Below are 27,831 nucleotides of genomic sequence, written 5' to 3' on the forward strand. Positions count from 1 at the left end.
AGTGTCACTGAGACACCTCTTGAAAAGAAGATGTGTACCGTGCTACTGGGTGTCTTGAGTGAGAAAGCTCCCAGACGATAGACTAAGGTCTGATTTAGATATTTGCAGGCAGGTTACTTTTGGCAGACGGGACTTCCATCACCATTGTGACAGAGTACCATGCCCAATGTAAATTTCTACATGCAAACATAAATCTAACTCATTCTGAAAATATATATCTGTTATTATTGTACATCCAAAAGAAATTTTTTCATGAAATATAAAACCAGAGTATAGTTCCAACTTATATAAAGGCACAAAGACAAACACTCAATAATAAACACACAACCTCACTCAATCATGCTCTCATTAGACCAACAGCTAAAGACAGTCAAATCTCACAAAAACCAAATTAACAAATGTGTAACAAAATCTCATATTTTTTTTTCTCTTTGTTCTTTTGTCCAGGCTGATAACATATAATTTGTTCACAATTCATCAGATCACATTAGAAATGTCCATATATTTGATTCTCGTGACCAGCCTTAATCATAATACATAGAGTTCTTAGGCTGGCCACAATGCAGATAGCCAATAGTCAGGTATGTATCAGACACCCATCCTTAGTGTTCCGTATTTGCCAGCCGCAAATTAAACTGCCAATGCGCGTTTTGGTGGATTCCGAAATTGTTTGATGCCCTCTTCATCAGGGCCACAGATCCCAATCTGTCAGCAAGCTGGAAAATTCTCTACATTAAAATTAAAATTAAAACACACTGATATTGGTCTCTCTTAGTGTGTCATAGGTGTCTTTATAATACTTTTATAGTGACAAAATGCCACCAACTGATTCACCGCTGTGATGTAGAGGGCGTGTCCTAATATGCCCAAGTACACAAAAGAAAACACCAACATAACACAACGCAAAATAAAATATTTACACCGATGCCCATGTCGGGAAACACAGAATAGACTCAACCCTTACAAAATGTGAGACAGACAAAAGCACAAATTTCACCCAGTGATAGCAAGGACAGAAAGTAGAGAAAAACAAACATGCTGTATGCACATGTACCTTATTGCCGTTTCATTTGGGTGTGTAACGTATGTTTCGGTATATCAAACTGCCATGGTTCAAACCTTCTGTTGTTTCTACAAAAGGGAATGCGTGTAACTTTGGGGGGTGGCCAAGCTTCCCTTATAGACATGCTGTGTCACTCTGCTTCAAACTAAGAGGAAACTATGCCAAAGAATGTAGCACTCTTACTCTGAGTAATGAATTTATTAAGGCACTTCCCAGATATCAAATAAAAGCACACAAATAAATGAAAATAAGCATTTAACTCAAGTGAAGTAAAACGTGTGTAGAAACAGAAATAATCACATTTAAACAATCACAGGCAAAAATGTGCAATATGTCAGCAGTGACTATATGTATAAGCTAAGTAATTAAGAATTGAAATTCATCCTCATGGGGTGAAATCCATCATCCTTGGCAGCACTAAGCCGGGGATCCCTCAACAGCTAAGGCAGGAGACCGTCCCCAAATGTGATTTTCCTGGGCAGTGCGTCCACTCCGTAGTTCCTCCTTCAGTGCCAACTTTCCTCGTCTTTTATACCTTAAACTAACTCAAGAGAAAGATTCTAGTAAGCCCTCTCCCTTCTGTTATGGAATTAAAATGCTGGCTATACTTGGTCTGTGTCACAAATACGCAAAGGAACTAGCCAGGCCCCAATGCGCATTCCTGGGACTGAGCTGTACCTTTCCCTGATGAAAACATTCTCAGGCTGGTATACTCTTACCACATTCACATTGCCCATATTATGTTCTAGTATGGTTTGACCCTGCTCTGGTAAGAAGAGCGAAAGCACGTTCAGTGTGGAAAACAAGCTCTGTGTGGATAAACCCTGTACCACAGCTGTGACGGCACCTGAAGCTAAGCACAAAATGAAGTCAATGGTCAAGAGAGAGTAAGTGGTCAAATACACATAGCATTACACATGCCCTTCAGTGGCACCCCTCTCTTTGGAGACAAGGCGGGTTTGTTGCTGGAGCACTTCAAAAACTCTCAGGTACATTGAGGTCCTTGGACCTTGCAGTGGCCCCCCATCCGTCCAATCTACCTTTCATAGGTACAGAAGTGGTGAGGGTGTGGTACCCACAGACCTCGTGGGCCACGTGGCCAGCAGTCTGGTCAGTCCGCCGCACCCCCAAATGCAGCAGCTTCCAAACCTTCCTAGTTTTCTCCTTGGGCACCAAGTTGGCGGCATGGTTCACCATCACCTGCCCCATTATCAGTCCATAACATCAGACAGATGGGTTTTGCAGATTTTTCGAAGGGGCTAGTCCCTCCCCTTTGGGCCTACTCCTCCCCCCCATGCAACCACCTCACGACCAGTGGCTGGAGGATCATCTGTCCATCTTTTTGGTGAGGAAGTCTCAGGTCCCTTGGCCAAGGGAGCCAAAGACAGGGTTCTGGTATCAGAAGTAGGCTGTGGTTGCTATCCAGCTACTTTCTGGTTCCCAAAGTGGGCAACGGTCCTCACCCTCTTCAAGATCTAACGAAGCCCTTGATCTCTTCCTCAAGAAGGAGAAATTCAGAATGCTCACATTGGCTCAGGTCCTGTTTGCCCTGGACCCAGGAGAGTGGATGATTGGACTTGTAGGACGCCTATTTTCACATCCCCATCCTGCCTGCCCACCAACGTGGTCTGTGGTTTATGGTAGGTCACGAGCATTTTCACTTCACAATGCTCCCCTTTGGCCTTAAGAGCATTGCTCGAGTGTTTCCCCAGGTGATGGAGGTGGTTGAAGCTCATCTGCAGAGATCAGGGGGGATCCAGTCTACCCCTATTTTGACGACTGGTTGTTGAAGGCCGGCTTGCGACAGGCTGTCATCTCCCACCTCCAGACTACAGTCTCCAGCGGCTCGCTCTCATACGCTCCATTTCATCTGAGCTATTCTGGACACAGTGCAGTTTTGGGCCTATTCTCCTGAACAGCGGGTCCAGAATATTCAGGCTGTGATAATGATGTTTCAGCCTCTGTCCTAGGATTTTGGTGAGACTGACACCAAGATTGTTGGTACTCGTGGCCTCCTCCATCCTGCTGGTGGTACATACCAGATGGCATATGCGGGCTGGAGTAGGACCTGAAGTTTCAGGGGGCGCAGCATCAGGGGATCTTTCTGACTTGGTCCAGATCTCGGAGGAAACTGCACAACATTTGCAATGATGGCTAACAAACTGCGACTGGGTCAGAGGCAGACCCCTCTCACTTCCTCAACCAGATCTGACAGTAGTGACAGATGCTTCTCTCCTGGAATGGGGTGGCCATCTGAGAGAGGTGGGGATCAAGGGAAGGCTAGTGCAGGTGTTCAGAGAACACCACCACCATGTGGTACTACAATAAACAGGGCAAAGTGGGGTTGTGGAGACCTTTGGTAAGATGCTCTGCATCTTCGGCATGGTTGGAACAACAGGGCATATGTCTGATGGTTCAACACCTGGCAGGCTCTCTGAACACCAGAGCAGACGAACTCAGCCATAGATGCCTAGCGGATCATGAATGACATCTCCACTTGGAGGCTTAAGGTCTCTTTCAGCTGAGGGGAGAGCCTTGGTTAGATCTGTTCGCCTCTGTCGAGAAAACACGATGTCAGTAGTTTAGCGTGCTGGAGTTTCCAAGGCGGCTTTTGCTCTGCGACTCTTTGTCTCGATTGGAACTCAGGCCTCTGCCCATACCACTCCTTCCCAGAGTTATTGAGAAATCAGGCACACGTCTTTCATTTAATCCAATTGGTGTAATGAGTTGATTTCAAAACAATTTCTCTTTTGATATTGTTCTTCAAGTGGATGTAACAATTATAGCTAATTACGGCACATTGGCGCACGCGCGTGTGCACAGTATCAATATTTCTCGTCATAAAGTATCATACCAATAAGGTTTAATAAACGTTTCAAGATGGCGCTGGAATATTGATAGGACGGACTTGCACTTTCTTCCTCAGTCCGTTTTTAGTTTCGTAGCGATATTCCATTTCAATACTGTTGCTGTAGCAGATTTAACTGGTAGAGGTAATCACAGCACGTTGGCTTGCTCGCGGAGATGGAGACTGACGGTACATTGGCATACTCGCGGAGATAAGAATCAATAAAGGGGCCGGTGAGTGGGTTTACGGAGTCAAACTATAGGTTGATTTTGAATTTAGTTAGCCTCTTGAACTAGTAATTTATAGAGCACTTGGATGTTTCTAGGACTATTGCGTGATCTACACACAAGATATTTTTATCTGGATCTTTCCAACGAATGGGAAGACAATTAGGTAAGTGGTTACAACACTGTTGAACGCACGGGTTATCTGGGATTCGAAAAGTCATATTTGTTCCTTTTGATATAGAAGCCTCAGTACAAAGTATAACTACAACATACGAGTGGGAGTACTTTGAGAGAAAGGGAATTCACATACAAGATACAGGGCAGTATTTATCTTAACTCGTCACAGGGCTATAAGCTACAGAAAAGATTTTTCACATGTGTGGACATGCATATTATCATAATTATATTACATTTATTATTACAAACAAAAAAACAATTGGGGGCATTCACAGTATTATGTACTTATGGTTCACGATTATGGGGATTCCTATTTGAAGCATGAAAAGGTATAGTGTTTGGTTAACCAATACAGATATATAACGGGAATATATTATCGGAGGTCTCCACATTTGAATTGAAGAGCACTAACTGACACAGTGTGACTTTCTTGACTTAGCAATTAATGAACTATTGAGAGATTCTTGCTATTTATGATTATTGTTCACAGCCTTAACAAGCCTTGAAAAAGTCGTTGGGTGATTGTCCCAGAAGAAACACGTGTTGGCTTGGCCAAATGTGGAGTTACAAAGAAATATCAAGTGGAATAAAGAAACTCATTACACCAATTGGATTAAATGAGATGTGTGCCTGATTTCTCAATTTTGTAACAATCAACGGTTGTTAGTTCAGGCTTTAGGGTTGTTCCCTGTCAGGTTCTAGGTATTGGACGGTGCTCTAACTTTATAATATGTCAACATATACTACTGTATAAACAAGATTGTGAGCGCCAAATTCCCACCAAACCACCTTTCTTAATTACATTTCCTTCCCAGAGTTCTCAAGAAGATCAGGAACAACCGGGCCCAAGTCATCCTTATGGCTCCAGACTGGGCATGGAGTGTCTGGTATCCCGAGCTACTGAGCATGGCTATCAATCCAAGATGGTGTATGCCTGCCATTGGAAGAAATTTGTGGCATGGTGTGCAGAAAAATGTTCATCTCCTTTCAGCCCCTCTTTCTGATGTTTTACTTTTCATTGCTTCCCTTCCCTTGCCTGGCAGGGCTCTTCTTTGGGCACTCTTAAAGGCTGTTTGTCTGCCAATTTTTGAGGTTGCCTGATAAACCCTCTTTGTTCAAGCCCCCTATTGTACATACGTTCCTCAAAGGTCTAACTCATCTTTTCCTTCCTTCTCCATTCATTATGCCTCAAAAGGACCTAAATTTGGTTCTAACGTTTTTGATGTATGCTCCTTTTAAAGCCTCTCAACAATTGTCCCCTCGGGCTTCTCACACTGAAATCAGCCTTCTTTGTGAAATTACATCTGCCCGCCGAGTGAGTGTGCTGCAGCCCTTGTCATCTAAACTACCTTACCTCTCTATATATCCTGACAACTCTTTTCTGCCAAAAGTAGTCACACCTTTTCATGTAGGCCAATCACTCACCCTGCCTACTTTTTAGACACCACATTCTTATAAGGAAGAGGAGAGACTACGCCGTCTGGACCAAAAAAGAGTTGGTGTTGGTTGTCCACCTGGAACTCACGGGTACAGTCAACACCAACTCTTTTTTGGGGTATGTAGATGCAAGGAAAGGTTAGGCAGAAGTGAACCATCTCTTTTTGGGTTGATCTCTCCATCAAGATCTGCTATACACTGGCTTAGAAGCAACTTCCTAAAGGTTTGTGAGCTCATTCCATCAGAGCTAAAGCTGCAACCACTGTGTTAGCACGTGGCGTTCTGGTCCTGGACATCTGCCCGGCAGCAACGTGGTCATCCCTGCACACATTTATGAAACACTACTGCCTGGATAGTCAGATCCATAGCAGTGGGCACTTTGCCTGTTTGATCCTGCAGGACTTCCTCATTTAAAATTGGCTTGCAGACCCACTTACAGAGAAGATACTGCTTGGTTATTTATCCAAAGGTAAGGAATCTGCAAATAGAAGTCTCTATCAGATGAGCAAGTAACTTACCTTTGGTAATGATTTATCTGGTAGAGGGTATAGCTCATGGTAGAGTTCTTTGGGGAAACGAACCAGGTGAATGGAAAATAGTTGCTTAATGAAAGTTGTGCAAGATAATACAAGGCTGTAAAACAGATGCCTATATATTTAAAAACTATATGTTTCTCTACTAGAAGCCTGTGAAGAGCCCAAAGATGGCCAGAAATGTGGATTTGGTGTGGAAAAGTAGTAAGAAATGAGCTGCACCATTCTATCATTCTGTACCACTTGGAGTTATTGACTTTGATACGCCAGTAGACGAAGGATGAGAACATTGCCATAGTCCAAATTTAATCTGGCCTGAAAGATGCCCTAATCATCTGATTTAGGAAGAAAAGGTATATTTTTTTACTTAGGACCTTTAGTTACCAAAAGCAGGAATGGATGACTTTATTTGCAAGAACTACAACCTATTGTCCATAATGGCTCGAAACATTTTGTCTGAGTGAACTGGGATGCAACACTCCCAAAGCTCTGTAAACCACCAATATGACGTCCGACAAGAAGGCGAGCCAGCCAGGAACCGTAACTCATTTTTTTCCAAGTTCATCTTCCACCAGTTAGAAGACAACCAATCCGCCACTGATGTTAGTCTAGTTACTACTAAGTAAGCTCATGCAAGATCACCTGTTCCATCTAATCTGAGTGTTATTTGAGTGTCGTCCACATAACACATACAGGACAGTTTCTAATCCCTAATGAGTTTCATCAGTTGAGCAACATATAACGGCCAGATTGAGGGAAGATCCCTGTGGAACTCCACACATCAACAGTTTGAAAAGTGATCTAAACTGGGACAGGACTGTAGTTTATCCTTTTCTAGTAAGAAAGGAACATAACCAATCTAAAGCAAGCCTTCGTACACCATTTTCTGCCAAACGTTTTAGCAGCAAGGAATGACACTGTGTCAAAGGCAGCAGAAACAAAACAATATTATGAAGGTCATTGTCCTGGTTGCACCTGTTTCACAAAGATCAAGACTCAGGGACTGATTTAGAGTTTGGTGGTTGGAATATTCTGTCACAAACATGACAGATATCATGTTTGCCATATTATAAGGCTCATAGCAGGAAGTATCAGATGTGCATGGCTTCTGATAAAACACTTAAGATCTGCAACCTCTTAGTCCAGTTGATTTGCCTGAAGCAGCATGATAAAATGTTGAACTAGGCTTCATTGGACCTTTGAATAGTTTGCCACTGGCCTCCAGATTTTCTGTAGTCATTAGCGATTATTACAGTAAGAGGATTGTTTTAAATCTTCGAGCACCTGGCGTCAGGGTAGCTAATTGAATTTTTGAAGCAACTTATCCCGATAAAAGCAATTCAAAGCCAAATTGTAAGTGGCAATGGTGTTCAGTTGTTAACTTCTTAGATTTTTACATTCTTGATGGAGAATGATATTGCACATGTTAAAGCGTCTTAGTACTAGACATTGAACAATGAACAAGTAGCACAAGCAAACAGATTGGGAAAAGAGACAGTCCAGTTGATCCACTTCCACTTACGCTGTGTTTTCCTCTTAAAAGTAAATCTAAAACTTCAATCACTGTAATGGTGGCAATCGTCAGGCTGGACACACATGCAAGTCTTACCTGGATTAGAAAGTTGATTCCAGTTTCTCCGCTAAAAAGGGTCCGATACGCTAGAATAGTATAATCCACCTCTCCCTTTAACACAGATCTAGTTCCTGTGAATACGTCTTTGATTTTTATTACAGAATGCTGTATGCATGTGGGCCTGGTCTGTGAAAGTGAAGAATTTTCAGCTAACCTAGCGGGGAACTCTGAACTTGAAGTCAGACTACCTAAGCAGATGTATCCCAGCAGGCAATGAATGGTAAATACTGTTGTGTGTGCTCCAGTTTTTCAGTCTTGGATTTTCCTACAGCCAAATATCTTTGCATCTCTTGCCAACAACAAAAGCTTCCTGCTCTGCTGAGAGACATGCATTACAAAGATGATCATTCTCCCTTCATCATTTCTACCTTCTGTGTAATCCTGTGGGAAATTTAGAAAATCAAAAGAGCTTACATCATTCGAATTGCTTGTGATTAACAGGTGGATATGGTAGCTAAATCGACTTAATTTAGCAGGAAGAAGCAGGTCAATGTCCTTGTCTCCATGCTTGGTACTTTGAAAAGCTGGCATTGCCATTGTATGCCCTAACATCAGAACCAACTTCGGCAGCTAGAAGGCCATCAACTAAGGCAGCCTACTCTTATAGATAGGTCATTTTTCTAAAGTGGTGTTTGAACAGAATGGTAGATTCTTGGAAGGTCTTTGTAGTTACCATTCTTCATAACAACCTATGGATTAGAAATGTAAAATGCTACTCTACAGCTATTTCAAGCTGCTTGAATTCACCTGCAGAGGTCTACTGATCATGGCCACATTTCTAAGGGCTTTAAATAAGGTCTTTCCTCCTGTACGCTCTGGTTCTTTCCTGGAACGGGAACCTGGTTCTTACATGTCTAGTTGGCCTTCCATTCTTTGAACTAATGTACACTAGTTCCATTAACAACCTCAAGTGAACAGTCATCATGGCATGGAGAGTAGAGGAGCTACTGGCTTATTCTGCTCTTTTCCCTTTACTCCCCTTACAGTGGACAGGGACGTTTTGAGAGAAAGGTCCGTGTTTCTTCCCAATGTGCTTTGGAAATTTCAATTCTGGCTATTTATATTTTGGCATGCCTTCCCCTTGGTCTCTGACTCCACCTCCTTCTGTTGTTAACCTTTGTCAAGAGCTAAAAGAAAATGGTGGAACTGATGTCACCCGCTTTTGAGGCACGTATCAACCTGGTTTTTCACTTCTTCATGGATGCTGTGGATGCCTGGCTGGACCAACACAGCACCATCTGCTTCTGGTAGAGGTGCACTGCTACAAACAAATCTGTATTGAGGTTCATTTTAGAAATCTGCAACAAGCTATGTACCCATCAGCAAGAAAGTCTCAAAAGATAAGTAATATTCTTTAATCAACCACACACACATCATCTGTGTTGAAGACTTCAACTTCTCAGGAAAGCCTAACTAGGAAAATGAAGATAGCTATACATGATGACATGGATGTCTTTGACTTCATGAAATCAGTAAAGTAATGAAAATGCCTCCTGAGCCACACTCTCAAACTAATTGTCCAAGACATGCCACTCTTGAAATTCTATTTGCAGTCTGTTTCCCCCTTCACAGTTCAATAAGCCTAGCAGTGCTAACCAATAGCTTGGCTCCTTCAAAAAACTACTACTTACGCACACTCAAGTATGACTTACTCACCTTGTAAACCTTCTCACAACCCACTATTTTCTTAAGAGCACCTGAAAGCCTGTGTTGTTATCAGTATACCAATGGATTTATGATTCACAAAATACTCCCCTCTTTGGCACCTCAAGAGCTCACCAACGGCAAACGATTCTTAGGGGAAACTGTTTTCATGATTACTTGCCTTTTTTCTAGTCAGCTTTTAATTTTTAACGTAAGAGTCTATTGGATGTGGTGCCTGTTCTTCTGAGATTCAACAGCATAACCTTAAGCTATGCTGGTTAGTGGCTACAACAAACGTTTATCCCACCCATAGTTGAGTGGCTATTGCTCCCTTAACTCAGGCCATTTGGTGGAGGGCATATGTTTTTTTTTTTTTATCTGAGTCATTAGAGAAAGGAATGTCTTCTTGTCTCTGTCCTTTAAAATCTGTGCTATTCAAAATAGAAAACAGGGGTTCATATAACCCCCCTCCCCAAAGCCTCACGGTTTTGGTGAGTTCTGTGCTATATTTGTAGTATTACAAGAGAGATGCTTCACAAAGTTGTCCTTTGAAAGTTAAATTTGTGTCTGCCTGAAATACTGTTTTCCATACAGGCTCATATTTTCCTACATGTTGTAGCAGCAGGATCATCTTAAAACCATATAAGTGCTAGGTGAGTTAGTGGTATTTAGATTGACTTCCCTGCCACAGGCCCGTTTTACGTTCTGCTGTGTATCACCTTGCAACTAAAGGACTTTGGTTTACAAGATTTTGGGTACAAATCATTCCCTTGACAAGCTGCTACCAGCCCTTCATCTACTTTGTATTAAGTCAGACATGATTGAAGATGGGTTTCGCATTTAAAAAAGTTGCCGATGGCTTGTTACTAGTGTCCTTAGTTGACTGCTCAGTGTAAGAAGAGTAGTTGGTACCTAACGAGGGAGACCAAGACAATGGGCCATTTTACTGGCACATGCATAGAAGTCACAAGGGATTACACTACCAGGGAGCCAGAACAACCATACACCCTTGCTGGCCAGAACTAAGCCAAGAAACTAGATTAGTAGAGGTGATAGGAGTAGGTTTTTGTTGAGTGTGCTTTATCTATGTTCAGCTTAGTACCATGGGAGCCTTTTCCCATGATACACTGCTCCCTAATAACTGAGGCTTTTCTCATACCTTGTGGTATTGTTCTGTTGGCTGGCACTGGTTACCCTGATTTTGAAACCATTTGAATTACCCATGTAGCCCTTGGGGTCCTCAAAGTGCACTCTGTTGAGACTTCAATTGGATTTTATCCCTATATCAAATTCCTAATCCCAATATGAGAGCCAGGGGATGTCTACAGTCTATAAATGTTCCATCAGTTGAAACAGTTTAAAGTTTGCAGTGTACATCCTCAAGGGGTAACAGACGCTTGAAGTAGAAGTGCCAATCCCCATGCATTGACGTAAACTGTAAGACTCCACCTGAACTGTGCTGTGCCCAAGACTCTAGACTACCTGATGTCAGGAGCTGATGAGAAACAAACAATGAACTGGCCCATTGCACCTTCAACACTGTATTGTACTTTCACCCAATGTTCCAGTTTGGGTGGTTGAGTTTTGTGTTACTTGATTTTGGGACTATTGTGAGTGAAACACTAAGCAATAATTAAAACATGGCCACTTAACACATCCTGGAACTGTACATTTTTAATTTGCAAATAGTTATTTTAAATCAAATATAAGAATAATATATCCACATGTACACCTGAATTGATAGTCGTTTTCACTTAACTTGCTTACAAAAAGTTATTATTTAACACAGCCTATCTATAAACTCAGCGCACTTATAAATGTTTTTATTTCATGTGTTAATTATTTTGTATTCTTCAGGATTTTAAAAAGTTAGTCTTACTTTTCTTATGTATTAAAAATTTCTCCAAAGTATTTCAGAAGTTTAAAAGCTACTCGTATCCTTTTTTGGAAATTCTGGTCTCCAGGCATAAATATATCAAATATAAAGTCATCACTTTCATATCCCATTTACATTGTTTTGATAAATTATTTTATTTATTAAACTGATAACATTACTTGTGTAGATTGTTTGGTCACAACCATAAAATTAAACAAGCACTGGCAAATCAATAGTTTATAACAGCAGGTGGCAGAATGCTTCCATCCATAAGGTGACTCTGCCTTTCTTCCACGCATCAGTCACTGATCACCCATGCACTCAGACACTCATCTTTTACTGGTGCATCTGTTCATCCACCCATTGACCCATTCTTGCATTCACCCACTCACCAATCCACAGTGCTCCAAACAAAAACTCAGTTTTCTGCTAGGCATATTGGCTTTGTTGTTTGTTTGTGAGGCATATGAGAGCACACGACTAGTATATGTCTGCTACTTTGGTTGGTATGAGAGTGCTGTGGGTATTGTGTAACTTGTAGACTGGGATGGATTGAGAGTGCGGACAGTTTTTAGGGTGCTTTCCACTACAAGGGTTCAATAGTTACTCTTGGGCTTCCATTGAGACCACAGCCGAAGACAAGCTGTCTTTGCATTTAATAGTTGAAGAAAATTTGAAACAACTCTATAAGAGTCCTTTCTAAATGGAGTCCACTTCTGTTTCTGCCCTTCTGTGATTTTTAATAGAGTATTTAATAGTTGGCTTGAGCATTAGCGACCAAGGCTGTCCATCAACTAATTCATAAGAAAGCTAACACATGCCCCTAAAGAAGGTTAAATAAAGGGTAAAGCCAAAGCTCCTCTACATACTGCTTAAATTTACCAAGAGTTGTAGCATTTTGGAATCCCTTGTGTCATTAATTGTTTAGAAAAGAACATCAAGAAGTAGTAAGAGAGGAAGAGAGATGGCCTGGGGTCAGTCCCCTTGACTAATTGGCTTACATGGGCCATTGCTTGGATTTGTTGTCAAGATCATGACATTTTGAGGACAGCTGCATTGTTTCAGTGTTCTCTTTGGGTTTTGGTGAGGAGGCTTGAAGTCTTTTTTGTTAGACTACAGATGCAAATACCTGTAAATTAAAATTGCCGCAGTTCATTCTTTGATTTGTTTCCATTGCTTGTCCAGTGACCTACTTGTTGCTTATAAATACCTTTGTTCTTAAGCATCATGTGATTCTCCAGTTCCTTAGCCTGTTGGAAAGATAGGGGCTAACCACTTGTATCCCTTGCCTGTTCATGCCTTCTTTGCTGTCGTAATAACATCTTCTTTAGTATACAAGTGAAACACCATGAGCTACTAGGTCCTACTAAAACGTTACAAAAAAAAGTTATTTTGTTTATAGACTGTTCCTGAGATTAACATGTTTTGCGCAATAAAGCAACAAATGGTAGTCATAGCTTACCTTTCCTCTGACAATGTCTTGTACACGCTGTTGGAAACAAAATGAAGGCATGCTTATAATATCAAATATGCAGAATCATGACTGGATAAACACACATGATTGGACTAAAACATTTTTTGGCAACGTTATTTAAAAGCGACCTATCCAGCATTTTTTATATCAAGACATTAACTAACGTAAGCTTTCTGAAAAATACGCAAAAACTGCCAGTTTTAATTTTCACGGCTATTGCCACTGTAGGAAATTGGATTATTATGTGGGCTGGGTGACTACCCACCTCCAGGAGTAATTACAACCATTGTCAGGGTGAACCCTCAAAGCCATTAAATTAACATGAGCGCAAGCTCATGGTAGCTATGGCACAGAGTAAACATGCTTAATGCAGCACCAAAATAGTATAAAGTCAAAATGCAAAACACTAAAAATCCCAAACCAAATTAGAAAAATAGATTATAAATGATGAAAATCCAATAAGGGGGAACAAAGATTTGAATACTTAGTTATAAGTAGGTATTGGGCACAGTAGCTCAAAGTGCCAATGATAGTCAGTAGTCTTGGTAGGTGCAATTTGAGGTCGGATATACCAGCTGGCTTGTTCTGGTCAAAGATTTTACCTTCTGACTTAGACTTTTAAGTCCCAACCCTACCAAAGAACACACTGCTAAAGCTCCCCTTGACCTCAAAGGCAGGGGCAGTTGGGGCACTTAGAGACTCACAGGCTGTCAGGCAGGAGTTACCAGGAGGGTCCAGTCCAGGTCCAGTTACCATTGGTCAGCTGGGGAATTTCAGGAGAGGTCTCTTGTAGCTTGTTATATCCTTGTAGCGTAAACAACAGGTTAGCCTTATGACATTTTGAGTCCTCCTCTTAGTCCTGGGTATTAGAGGGAGCAGGTCCATTCCTTCAGAGCTCCTCTTAGGTCACAGACAGCAAATCCAGGCCTCTTCTGTTCTTCCTCAGGTTCTAAAGTGGGTACCTGAAGATGCCAAATAAATGCCTGGCACTCGCCAGTGGGTGGGAATTACTCCTGAGCACATCGGAAGCAATGGGATAAAAGTTACAGAGCCAGCCTTACCCAATCTTTGCATTTTCAAGATCGTGAACATCTTCCCTCACACTAAACGTGGGCTCTAATGGCGGGGGAGGTGCGGGGAGTACACTAGGGTAATCCTAGTGCTCTCCCACATCTAACAGTTACCAAAGTTTGAAGCAGCCACTATACCCACAATAAGCCCAGAGACACAGTCTGCTAGGACAAAATAGGATTCTTCAGCAACCAGACAGTCAGATACTCAAGAATTGTCTTAGCATCCTATTCTCTTCTTTCCAATAATGGCCCACATGTTATGTGTCAACCCACAAGACCTATCAAGCAGGCCTTGACAGTCAAGTAGGATTTGACATTATTATGTCAAAAAGGCTGCTCACAGCCCTATCCTTCTATTGAGCTCAAATCAGTCATCCCCGACCATTCAGATCAACCGGTCAGTCAGAGTGACCTATTATGTAGCTCTTGGGGAGATGTTTCACACCCATTCAAATGCTTAGCTCTGATTGAGAAAAGTCTGAGAGCAAATGCAAATTAGCCTGCATGAAGTTTAGACAGGGGAAGAGTAACTTTCTTAAATTTACTTTTCCTTAATAGTTGTTAAAAATCAGGCTTCACCATTGAATTGAATTTTTAATTACTATTAAAACAATTGTTTAATCATTTTTCTAGCTAATCCCTTTCCAAGATTAAATATTAGGATTTTGATCTGGTTTTCTACATACGATAGCGTGGCCTGCCACAGTAAAAAACAAAGGTTTTGGGGTGCTAGTCACTAAGGATACCATGCACCCTGCCTTGGGTACCACAAGACCTACATAGTGGTGACATAATATACAATATTTATATTGGAGGTCTTGACCTGTTAAGGGTTTATTTTGACAGGTCGAATTGCAGTGTTTAAAGTACTATACTCAGGCTAAATGGTAGGCCTGTAGCTATTCTTTATACTGTCACTGTAGCGGACCGCACAATAGGTGCTAAGGCCTACTAAGGACATTTAACTTCTAGATTCAGGTACATTTTGTTCCATATATTAGGGATTTATAAGTAGGTTAAACATACTAATTAGGAATATGCCAAATCAACCATGTTAGGAGTTTCTAAACCCAGCAAAATAAATAGACCCTCAAAAGGTGCAAAAATGTCATGCGAACACATAGAAAAGGCAGATTTCATACAGTCACATTACGATTTTTATACAAAAACAAAACTAAAGACCAATTTAAAGCAGGCTTTTATAACAAGACATATGCACATAGGCTTTATGAAAATGCACTCCTAACTAACATTTTATGTAAGTTTCACTGCTAGTGCAACATTGTTGTATTGAGATGCGCATTCCAATGGAATGTTTATACATCATGGCCCTTGGTATAAAGCATCTTTTTATCTTTTGTGTATTTAAAAATGTTTTAGCATGCCCTTTCTAAACATATCATCTGATGTTTTCCTCACAGTTGACTTTAACTGTTAAAATGACTGCACAGACAGTGGGTTGGATGTGGGTCCCACTTAGAAATCGTAAAAACTTTTTTTTTCATTTATATTGCACCCATCTTTTTCATATTTACTCCAATCCTGTATCAAACAAGCCACCTTTTTTTCTTATAACTTTACTTTCCCTTTCACAAATTTCCCCTACCTTTTTGAAAATGTCCATCAAGTCTTAATGTAATGAATACCAATTTATATAACTAATTACGTAATGTATAAAGACATAAAAAAATACATATGATGCACTATCTCTTTACATAAAATGCTTACAATTACTAAAACTATGTAAATTAGTAGTTAGCCCTCTTGGCTTTGCCAATCCCTTTTAACTGTTTCTTTGTGCAACCTCATGATCTGTGGCAAACAGTTCAAGCTGGCACTGGTGTGACCTAAAACTAGTTTTAAGATTTGACTCTGAACTGTGGTTGCTGTTTTTTTGATTTTTCACATTGTAGAATCTTCTCAAGGCTGTTTTAGAGTGTCTCAAGGTTTCACACAAATGAAAACTCTTCTGGTGTATATAAATGGATCAAGCAGCAATTTGAACAATTTTCTCATTGCATGTGACTAGTTAATTTTTTATTACTGCCATCTTTGCAAATCATCCCTCAATTTGTTTAGGATTTATGTTCCATAATTAATTTTTCTTTTTTTTGTTAGATGATAACACTACTTTGATTTGTCATATGAAGACATTGCAGATATTGACATTCAGGTTGTGGGCAAATATAATTTCTTGAAAGATCATTCATGTTCCTTCCTGTGTAAAACTCAGTTACCTGCTGACACCTTGACCCTCTGTCTTCAGCAACTAAAGTAGAAGCAATCAAATTGTCTCCTACTTCCTCTTGATGTACAGCGCCCCATAGTTTCTCACCTTGGTTTGGTCTACACAAATACCAGAATTTATACATATTTAAATACAACTTTAAATACAGAGAGGTCCAACATATCGTAACTAAACTATTATGTTTAAACAATGTTGAGAGTGAATCAAACTACTACAGTTCCACAAATGTATAAGCTCAAAATATGTGTGTATAATTGTAAATTACATGTTGACCTTGTTTAGTCAGATCTCTCCAAATGTCTACTTGACTATATTGATATACATTTTGATTTTATACATTGTTTGTAAATGATTACAAGAACCTTTGATCCAGTCATGTCACTGTATGTGGAAACTTATTTTTGCCTTCGAAAACTAGATTGGTTTCAGATGTGCTGTAATTTAACACCCAGAACCTGAAAGCAGTAGCCCATACACAGTTTTTATAAGAGGGAATTGTAGCCCTCATAAAACTGTAGTAATGTGGTCTCATTTGTTTCTGTCACCAGGCAGACATTTTGGATGTCAATCAAATATTTAAAGACTTGGCTGTGATGATCCATGACCAAGGAGACATGATTGGTAAGTGTTTGACCAGTCATAATTAGTACTGCATGTTGATGGCGTGGGTTATATTTACTTGATATAACTGTAACTGGTGAATTTAAGTGGTTTTGGTAATTTAAAATTGTATGTTTTAACTGACATTTTTACTGAACTATAACGTCCTTTAAATCTTTGTTTTTTTCTGTGAATTTCTAGGTTTGTTTTGCGTAAAGTAATATTTTATTACACTGCGTAACATCAACCCCACGCCTTGGGTGGTGCAGGTTAGTCCTATATCCAACCCCTCGTTGGCATACAACCCAACGCTGTGTACTTCTGATATGTGCAGTGTGGGATTGGCCTTGCAGGTCCTGGCCACTCTCAGGCAGACTTTCTGAGTTTGTCAAAGAGTCATAACACCAAAATGTAAAGAATGGGCCTAATGGCTATATCAAGGGGCAGACATAACAGTATATATAAACTAAATCTATCATCTTTCTCCAAAAATTACCATTATTTTTAATTAAATGTGCATTTTAGTAATTCACTCATTGCAATGTATAATAGTAATTTTTATAAAAATTTTAAGAAGGTTTTAATAAAAAAGTGAGTCTTTTTAAAAACGTTTTTATTATTGCATTTTGTGGGCTGAAAAATGTTAAGTCAGATATTTGTATATTTTTTTTTTTTTAAATAAAACCAACATGTCTTTCATTCAGCGTTTTTCATCCCACAATAGGCAGTCATAAAAACAACCACAATAAGGCCTTCCACTCCAGCTGAAGAGCATAGGGGTCCAGCTAGGAATGTTTTTTGGAAAAATATGGTAAGTTCTCATGGGGTCATGGGTTCAATGACCCAGGAGACTTACTATTTGTTTGAATGCTGATTAGGGCTGCTGTACTCTCTGCATCCTCCTGCATCATTACAAAAATGTTTGGTGATGCTCCTACCCTGTCTAGGGACATCACCCAGCTAAAAAAAAAAATTAAAAAAAAATAGTTATACGGCCCTCGCCTTACACTATGGGGCACTCCTTAAAGGAGAAGAAAATAATGAATTAGCGGCTCTTGATGCTTATTTATTATAATTACATTTTTTACCTTAATTTTGGATATCTTGTTTGTTTTTTATTATGATTAGCGAGGGGGGGGTATGCGGCCCAACCCCCCAGGCCTTTACAAGCACCAGGGACCCCATCCCCATGGCTGTACTAATTTATTATTGGGGGGGGGGTGGGTATGTGCCTCCCCCTCCCTGAGCCTTTATGGGTTAGGGGACTTCATTCCTGGGGCTATACTTTGTTTCTATATAAGGAGAGGAAGGGCATTCAGCCCCACTCCCTGAGTATTTATGGGCCCCAGGGGCCCCATCACCAAGGCTTTTATTTACTTTTTTTTTAAAGGGGGCAATGTGCAGCGTCTCTCCTCAAGTTATCTGTGTGTCTGTATATGTGTGTGTGTATATATATATATATATATATATATATATATACAGGGAGTGCAGAATTATTAGGCAAGTTGTATTTTTGAGGATTAATTTTCTTATTGAACAACAACCATGTTCTAAATGAACCCAAAAAACTCATTAATATCAAAGCTGAATATTTTTGGAAGTAGTTTTTAGTTTGTTTTTATTTTTAGCTATGTTAGGGGGATATCTGTGTGTGCAGGTGACTCTTACTGTGCATAATTATTAGGCAACTTAACAAAAAAAAAATATATACCCATTTCAATTATTTATTATTACCAGTGAAACCAATATAACATCTCAACATTCACAAATATACATTTCTGACATTCAAAAACAAAACAAAAAAAAATCAGTGACCAATATAGCCACCTTTCTTTGCAAGGACACTCAAAAGCCTGCCATCCATGGATTCTGTCAGTGTTTTGATCTGTTCACCATCAACATTGCGTGCAGCAGCAACCACAGCCTCCCAGACACTGTTCAGAGAGGTGTACTGTTTTCCCTCCTTGTAAATCTCACATTTGATGATGGACCACAGGTTCTCAATGGGGTTCAGATCAGGTGAACAAGGAGGCCATGTCATTAGATTTCCTTCTTTTATACCCTTTCTTGCCAGCCACGCTGTGGAGTACTTGGACGCGTGTGATGGAGCATTGTCCTGCATGAAAATCATGTTTTTCTTGAAGGATGCAGACTTCTTCCTGTACCACTGCTTGAAGAAGGTGTCTTCCAGGAACTGGCAGTAGGACTGGGAGTTGAGCTTGACTCCATCCTCAACCCGAAAAGGCCCCACAAGCTCATCTTTGATGATACCAGCCCAAACCAGTACTCCACCTCCACCTTGCTGGCGTCTGAGTCGGACTGGAGCTCTCTGCCCTTTACCATTCCAGCCACGGGCCCATCCATCTGGCCCATCAAGACTCACTCTCATTTCATCAGTCCATAAAACCTTAGAAAAATCAGTCTTGAGATATTTCTTGGCCCAGTCTTGACGTTTCAGCTTGTGTGTCTTGTTCAGTGGTGGTCGTCTTTCAGCCTTTCTTACCTTGGCCATGTCTCTGAGTATTGCACACCTTGTGCTTTTGGGCACTCCAGTGATGTTGCAGCTCTGAAATATGGCCAAACTGTTGGCAAGTGGCATCGTGGCAGCTGCACGCTTGACTTTTCTCAGTTCATGGGCAGTTATTTTGCGCCTTGGTTTTTCCACACGCTTCTTGCGACCCTGTTGACTATTTTGAATGAAACGCTTGATTGTTCGATGATCACGCTTCAGAAGCTTTGCAATTTTAAGAGTGCTGCATCCCTCTGCAAGATATCTCACTATTTTTGACTTTTCTGAGCCTGTCAAGTCCTTCTTTTGACCCATTTTGCCAAAGGAAAGGAAGTTGCCTAATAATTATGCACACCTGATATAGGGTGTTGATGTCATTAGACCACACCCCTTCTCATTACAGAGATGCACATCACCTAATATGCTTAATTGGTAGTAGGCTTTCGAGCCTATACAGCTTGGAGTAAGACAACATGCATAAAGAGGATGATGTGGTCCAAATACTCATTTGCCTAATAATTCTGCACTCCCTGTATATATATATATATATATATATGTGTGTGTGTGTGTGCGTATATATGTTCAATGGCATGTGTAGCTGCAGATACACATGCTGTGCACTGTTCCTGCCATCTAGTGTTGGGCTCGGAGTGTTACAAGTTGTTTTTCTTCGAAGAAGTCTTTTCGAGTCACGGGACCGAGTGACTCCTCCCTTTCGGCTCCATTGCGCATGGGCATCGACTCCATCTTAGATTGTTTTCTTTCCGCCATTGGGTTCGGATGTGTTCCTCTTCGCTCCATGATTCGAATCGGGAAAGTATTAAAATCATTGAAAAACAGTCGGCATTGTTGCGTTCGGGAAAGATCTTCTATCGATACATCGGCACCGACGAGATAACCGTTTCGGTGGCCCTTCGGGGCTTCCGTGCCCAGCTGAGGCCTGGTCTGCCCGACCACACCAGTCGTCGAAGCCTCATAGACCGGACCCCCTTCCATTTCTGTCCGACGTGCCACGCTAAGTATCCATATACAGACCAGCATCGGGTCTGTAATCTGTGTCTGTCACAGAGAGGATACTTGCGAGGCATGCAAGGCCTTTCGGTCGAAAAAGACCTTGAGAGATCGGAGGGCGAGACGCATGCAGATGGCGTCGAAATCATCGCAACACCTTGACGTCGAAGAGGAGGAGATGGCTATCTCCATCCAGGGATCAGAATCGGACGACTCCGATGGAGACGGACAGCAGGCCAAAAAGTGAGTACGCCTGTCCCGACCCAACCCCAAACTCAGCCGAAGAAACAAAAGGCCTCGGGGACGCCACTCCCTGAAGGCCATGGCTCGACCTATAAAAAAAAGCATTGACCAAGCAACACCTTCGGCACCGAAAAAGGCCAAAATTGTGCCGAAGTCATCCGACTCGAGCCGAGACCCCGGCGTCGAAAAAAGTCGACATTGCCTTGTCGAAGCCACTAAGCCTCGAAAGAGCATTTTGGAACCAAGGCCAACCATCACCATGGGCATTTCGGTGCTGAGAAAACGGCTTCGGAGCCAAAAAATACCTCTTACACAGGAACATGGGCTCTCCAAACAACTGAAGGAGAGGCACAGATTTGAACAGGAGCTGGATATCGAAGAGTTTAACCAAACACAGGCTTGGATGACAAATGGATTCAGATCCATAAGGATACTGGAAAGATCCAAACTGCCCCTCCTCTCAAATTTAAGAGAAAGCTGGCTTTTCAAACACAGACCGAGACTGAGACTGATCAGCCAAGAGCTAAAGTGGCTAGAGAGAAATCACCAACTCACCACTTCTCACCAGAAATATGTCCGCCGCATTCACCACAAAGGACAGGGTCACCAATAGGCACGCCCACTGCACCCACACATACTGTGCAAACGCAGGATGATGGAGACCCCTGGGACCTCTACGATCCCTCTGTCTCGGACAATAGCCCTGAGTGCTACCCCTCAAAACCATCCCCACCAGAGGATAGCACCTCGTACACCCAAGTCTTGGCCAGGGCTGCCACATTCCATAATGTCAGTATGCATTCGGAACCATTGGAGGATGACTTCCTCTTCAATACCCTGGCTTCCACGCATGCGTCATACCAGAGCCTGCCTATGCTACCAGACATGCTTAAGCATGCACAGCAAGTGTTTCAAGAGCCGGTAAAGGGAAGAGCCATCACACCCCGGGTGGAAAAAAAGTACAGAGCACCCCCGTCGGACCCAGTGTTCATTACGCAGCAGCTCCCACCGGACTCTGTAGTGGTTGGTGCTGCAACGAAATGTGTAAACTCGCAATCATCCGGAGATGCACCACCTCCTGATAAAGAGAGTCACAAATTTGACGCAGCGGGAAAGAGAGTGGCGTCGGAAGCTGCCAGCCAATGGCGGATCACAAATTCGCAGGCCCTCCTCGCCCGTTACGACCGAGCTCACTGGGATGAAATGAGTGACATCATTCAGCATCTACCTAAAGAGTATCAAAAAAGGGCTCAACAAGTAGTAGAGGAAGGGCAAGCCATCTCCAACAATCAGATTCGTTCGGCACTGGATTCCGCTGACACTGCCGCAAGAACTGTAAACACAGCAGTCACAATCAGGAGAAATGCTTGGTTACAAAACTCAGGATTCAAACCGGAAATACAGCAGGCAGTATTAAACATGCCATTTAATCGCAGCAACTGTTTGGGGCAGAAGTGGACACAGCCATCGAAAAGATGAAGAAAGACACTGACTTGGCCAAAGCCATGGACGCGCTCTACTCTTCCCAGTATAGAGGGACATTTAGGAAACCACAATTTAGGGGAGGTTTTAGACAGCAACCTTCAGAGGCATCCACCTCTCAAGCAAAACCCACCTATCAGTCCCAATATCAGAGAGGGGTGTTTTGCGGATCCTTCAGGGGACAATTCTCAAGATTCTCAAGATCAAGGGGAAAGTTTCAGCCCACCAAGCAGGCCCCCAGCAACAAACAGTGACTTCAGTGTCACACTTCCCCAACACACATCACCAGTAGGGGGAAGATTAACACTTTCCCACAAACATTGGTCAGAAATAACCACGGACACATGGGTTCTATCAATTATCCAACATGGTTACTGCATAGAGTTCACACATTTTCCTCCAGATGTTCCCCCAAGAGCGCACAAACTGTCGGCACAACATCTAAACCTGTTACAAATAGAGGTACAAGCACTATTAACAAAACAAGCCATAGAACTAGTACCTCACCACCAAAAAGGAACATGTTTATTCCCCATATTTCCTTATTCCCAAAAAAGACAAAACACTAAGACCAATTTTAGATCTCGGGACATTAAACCTCTTCATCAAATCAGAACATTTCCACATGGTCACACTACAAGATGTAGTTCCCTTACTAAAACATGGAGAATACATGACAACACTGGATCTAAAGAATGCGGATTTCCATATACCCATCCATCCATCTCAAAGAAAATACCTCAGATTTGTCATACAGGGCAAACATTACCAATTCAAGGTACTGCCCTTCGGGATACCAACAGCACCCAGAGCATTTACAAAATGCCTCGCTGTAGTACCAGCTCATATAAAGAGACCTCACATGCACGTATTCCCATATCTCGACGATTGGCTAATAAAAGCCAACACTCAACACTGGTGTCAAAATCACACGCAATATGGAATAGAGAACCTACACAAACTAGGCTTCTCTATAAATTACCAAAAATCTCACTTGCAACCATCCCAACTACAACAATACTTGGGAGCAACACTCAACACACAAAGAGCAATTGCCACTCCAAGCCCACAGAGAGTTCAATCATTCAAACTACGGTGTCAAACATACAACCAAATCACCAGTTCACAGTCAGATTTGTCATGACACTCCTAGGCATAATGGCGTCATGCATCGTTTTTGTCCCAAATGCACGGCTACACATGCGGCCCTTACAGCAGTGCCTAGCAAAACAGGGTCAACTTCAGGATCTAGTGTTGATAGACCGCTTCAATGGTGGAACCCTGTAAATTTAAACAAAGGGCGGCCATTTCATGACCTGGTGCCTCACGCCATTCTCACAACAGATGCTTCAATGATTGGGTGGGGAGCACACCTCAACAATCACAATATACAAGGACAATGGGACAATCAACAAAGAATACTACACATAAATCACTTAGAACTGCTAGCGGTCTCCCTAGCACTAAAAGCCTTTTAACCCCTTCTAGTCCACAAACCCATTCTTTTCAAGACAGACAATATGACAACAATGTACTATCTAAACAAACAGGGGGGGGACACTTGTCACAACTATGCCTCCTGGCACAAAAGATTTGGCATTGGGCAATTCACAACAACATTCACCTCATAGCGCAATATATACCAGGCATTCACAATCAGCTAGCCGACAATCTCAGTCGAGATCACCAGCAAACAAACGAGTGGGAAATAAACCCTCAGATACTACAAAAATACTTTCACCACTGGGGGACACCAGACATAGATCTGTTCGCAACAAAACGCAAAATGCCAAAACTTCTCATCCAGATACCCACACCCTCAGTCCAAGGGCAATGCTCTATGGATCAATTGGTCAGGGATATTTGCTTACGCTTTTCCTCCTCTCCCACTCATTCCTTTTCTAGTCAACAAACTGAGTCAAAACAAACTCAAACTAATACTTACAGCACCAACGTGGGCTCACCAACCGTGGTACACCACACTGTTGGACCGCTCAGTAGTACTTCACAACAAACTCCCAAACAGGCCAGATCTGTTAACACAACACAAACAACAGATCAGACACCCCAATCCAGCATCGCTCAACCTAGCAATCTGGCTCCTGAAGTCTTAGAATTTGGTTATCTAAACCTTTCAAATGAGTGTATGGAAGTCATTAAATAGGCAAGGAAACCAACAACAAGGCATTGTTATGCTAATAAATGGAAAAGGTTTGTTTTCTACTGCCAAGTAAACCAAATCACACCGTTAGATGCCTCCATACAAAACATTGTGAGTTATTTACTACACCTACAAAAAGCAAATCTTGCTTTTTCCTCAATCAAAATTCATCTCACTGCACTCTCTGCTTACCTGCAGATCAAACATAAAAAGTCACTTTTTAGAATACCAGTTATTAAAGCCTTTATGGAAGGACTAAAAAGGATCATACCTCCAAAAACCCCACAAGTGCCCTCGTGGAATCTTAATACTGTACTTACACAACTCATGGGCCCACCTTCTGAACCCATGCATTCTTGCCAAATCCAATTCTTAACCTGGAAGGTAGCATTTCTAATAGCCATCACTTCACTACGAAGAGTTAGTGAAATACAGGTGTTCACTATCGAAGAACCATTTATACAAGTACACAAACATAAAGTGGTTCTCCGTACTAATCCAAAATTTCTACCAAAAGTCATTTCACCGTTTCATTTAAACCAAACTGTGGAACTCCCAGTCTTCTTCCCACAGCCGGACTCAGAAAGAGCACTGCATACCTTAGATATAAAAAGAGCACTAATGTACTATATAGACAGAACAAAACCATTTCGTAAAACTAAGCAATTGTGCGTTGCTTTCCAAAAACCCCATGCTGGTAATCCCATACCCAAACAGGGCATAGCCAGATGGATAGTCAAATACATACAAACCTGTTACCTCAAAGCTAAAAGAGTTACTCATTACACCAAAGGCACACTCCACTAGAAAGAAAGGAGCAACAATGGCCTTTCTAGGTAACATACCAATGACAGAGATTTGTAAGGCAGCCACTTGGTCTACACCTCATACATTTACCAAACACTACTGTGTAGATGTGTTAGCAACACAACAAGCCACAGTAGGACAGGCTGTACTAAGAACAGTATTTCAAACGACTTCAACTCCTACAGGCTGACCACCGCTTTGGGGAGGATTACTGCTTTGTAGTCTATGCACAGCATGTGTATCTGCAGCTACACATGCCATCGAACGGAAAATGTCACTTACCCAGTGTACATCTGTTTGTGGCATTTTCCGCTGCAGATTCACATGCACCCTCCCACCTCCCCGGGAGCCTGTAGCCGTTTAAGTCGCAATTGTAGATTGTATATATGTAAATAAACATTCCTTTTGCACAAACTATGTACATACATATCTATTCTATTGCATGGACATCTTTAGTATTCTCATTCTACCACTTCTACCTCACCCTATGCGGGAAAACAATCTAAGATGGAGTTGATGCCCATGCGCAATGGAGCTGAAAGGGAGGAGTCACTCGGTCCTGTGACTCAAAAAGACTTCTTCGAAGAAAAACAACTTGTAACACTCCGAGCCCAACACTAGATGGCAGGAACAGTGCACAACATATATATCTATATATATATATATAGATATATAGATATATATATGTGTGTGTGTGTGTGTGTGTGCAAGTGTCACAGTCCTGCTCGATATGGACCTCTGCTCCCATTGAGGGGTGGCGTACCCGACCAAGCGAAACATCATTAGTCCTCAACTTCATGTGTAGTACCCACTCAGGCAAGGATATGGTAATCAAGGAAAGATTTTATTTTCCTTTGTGACGCGTTTCGACCATACCGACGGCCTTGCTCTCACAATCACTTTGCTGTGCACATCTCGTGAAATACACCAATCTGCTACATAAACAATGATGATGGACTAACGTTAAAAAACAATCTACACTCTACCCTTTCGTTGGCACCATCTTTGTATATACCTCACTCTGTTATAATGTATAGCTCGAGATACTGGGGCTCTCAGTCTTACTCTGCCCTGTTGATTCGTGACAGTCATCTGCAAAAAATAGTTTTTGACATTCTTCTGCAAAAAATACATACTCAATTCACTTACCTGCATTTCAAAATTCCCTTAACTAATACAACGATGATTTACTGGACAACCTGTTTTGGGATTATTAACATACAGATCTTTATATGTATTCTTACTCCCTACAAGCCGATTGTCCAAGTCCATAAAATGCATATTTATACAATCCATTCTTAATATGTCAAGAATCAATTTTATATGCATCCCATGTATCACTTAAAGATTGCTCAGGGTGGTACTCCATTTCTTAAAAGTACATATTGAAAAAATATCCATAAATACATTCACCCCAGTACTCCTAATGCTATCCATATGTATATTTTCTCTGATATAACCAGCTAGCTTCCCCACTCTATTTTATTTCACTGTGTTGTCAGGCATCTATCATAATATAACAAGTGCTACTTAATTACCCCATACCCAAAGTGATTAGAAGGAAAAAAGTACAACAAACAAGTTAAAATCTACCTTACTACAAGGGAAGCATCAAAACACCTGAACTCAATTAATTAAAGGAACAGTGCCTATCCGCGGCATGATTCTAAATAGATATCTTGATGTATATTGTTTGCTAATACAAATGTGCACTAGGTCCTTCATCAAAGTTAAGTCCACTTGGCATAAGAGTTTGCAGATCTATAATGTACTCAGATTCTCTTTTGCGCAACTGCGCAACCCGGTTACCTCCCCCTGGGTTCATCAGATTCTGTTCTATACCATAGAACGACAACTTAGTATGATCTTTGAAATGATATTCCTCAAAGTGCCTTGCTACTGGGTACCTTTGATCTCCATGTTCTATAGCACGCATATACTCTAGAACACGTTTTCTTTTTTTTTTTGTTTTTTTTTACTGCACATGTTGTGCTCCCTACATATCTCAAAGAGCAGGGACATTCCAACCCATAGATCACATACTGAGTACTACACGTCACAAATTGTTTGATAGAAAGTGTGTGTGTACCAAAGGTTTTATACACCTTTTTTATATGACTTGAGTTACATGCTTTACACTTACCGCATGGAAAGAAGCCTTGAAGCCCAAATCTTGTATCTACTTGTCTTACAGTGATATCACTGTGTACGAAAGCATCACGTAATGATTTAGCTTTACGAACTGTAATACTCTGCCCCTCTTGTATCTTGGTACCCACAGATTTAAAATATTTCTGACACAAATCCTTGCAACATCTTTGATTTACCCAATCACTACCCATTAAAATGAACAGTGCTCCTCTAGGGTGAGCTGCCTTTCACATCATCATTCCAGTTGTTAATGTTTCCATCACTGGTTATTCCTACACTTCACTGACTGTGAGGTCCTAGACAGTGAAAGAATTAGGCTGCAGTTTGCTTTGTGACAATGCTTGTCACCACATGGCCTCATACTGCACATTGAAAAAGCAAATGGCAGCATTTTATCAGATGGCCAGAAAGCAGAGCCTTGTGGCTTCCTTGTACACACTTGTTAACTTGTATGCAAGGTTCATCGTTTTATACACTAAAATGTTTTTTATACATTTGTATTAAAATTAAGCTTTTAGGTCTGGTTTGACAAAACTGTCACCCCGCCATTTGTGATAAACAGAAAGATAGCTAAGAAGCAATACTGAGAGGCTGCTTTGGCTCCAATCACATGATGCTCCACCTTCCTACATGA

At 41.4% G+C, this 27,831-nt stretch overlaps 1 protein-coding gene across 2 annotated transcripts in view; it reads left to right on the forward strand.

The window, feature by feature from the left end:
• Positions 1-27,831, forward strand: part of STX12 (syntaxin 12) — a 177,938-nt gene that overhangs the window by 138,673 nt on the left and 11,434 nt on the right. For both annotated transcript variants that reach the window (XM_069225102.1, XM_069225103.1), the window contains exon 7: positions 16,782-16,854. In XM_069225102.1, coding sequence (XP_069081203.1) covers positions 16,782-16,854 — 73 coding nt within the window. The remainder of the gene's footprint in view (positions 1-16,781; positions 16,855-27,831) is intronic.

Source organism: Pleurodeles waltl, chromosome 3_1 (genome assembly GCF_031143425.1).
Source record: "Pleurodeles waltl isolate 20211129_DDA chromosome 3_1, aPleWal1.hap1.20221129, whole genome shotgun sequence".
Taxonomy (NCBI): domain Eukaryota; kingdom Metazoa; phylum Chordata; class Amphibia; order Caudata; family Salamandridae; genus Pleurodeles; species Pleurodeles waltl.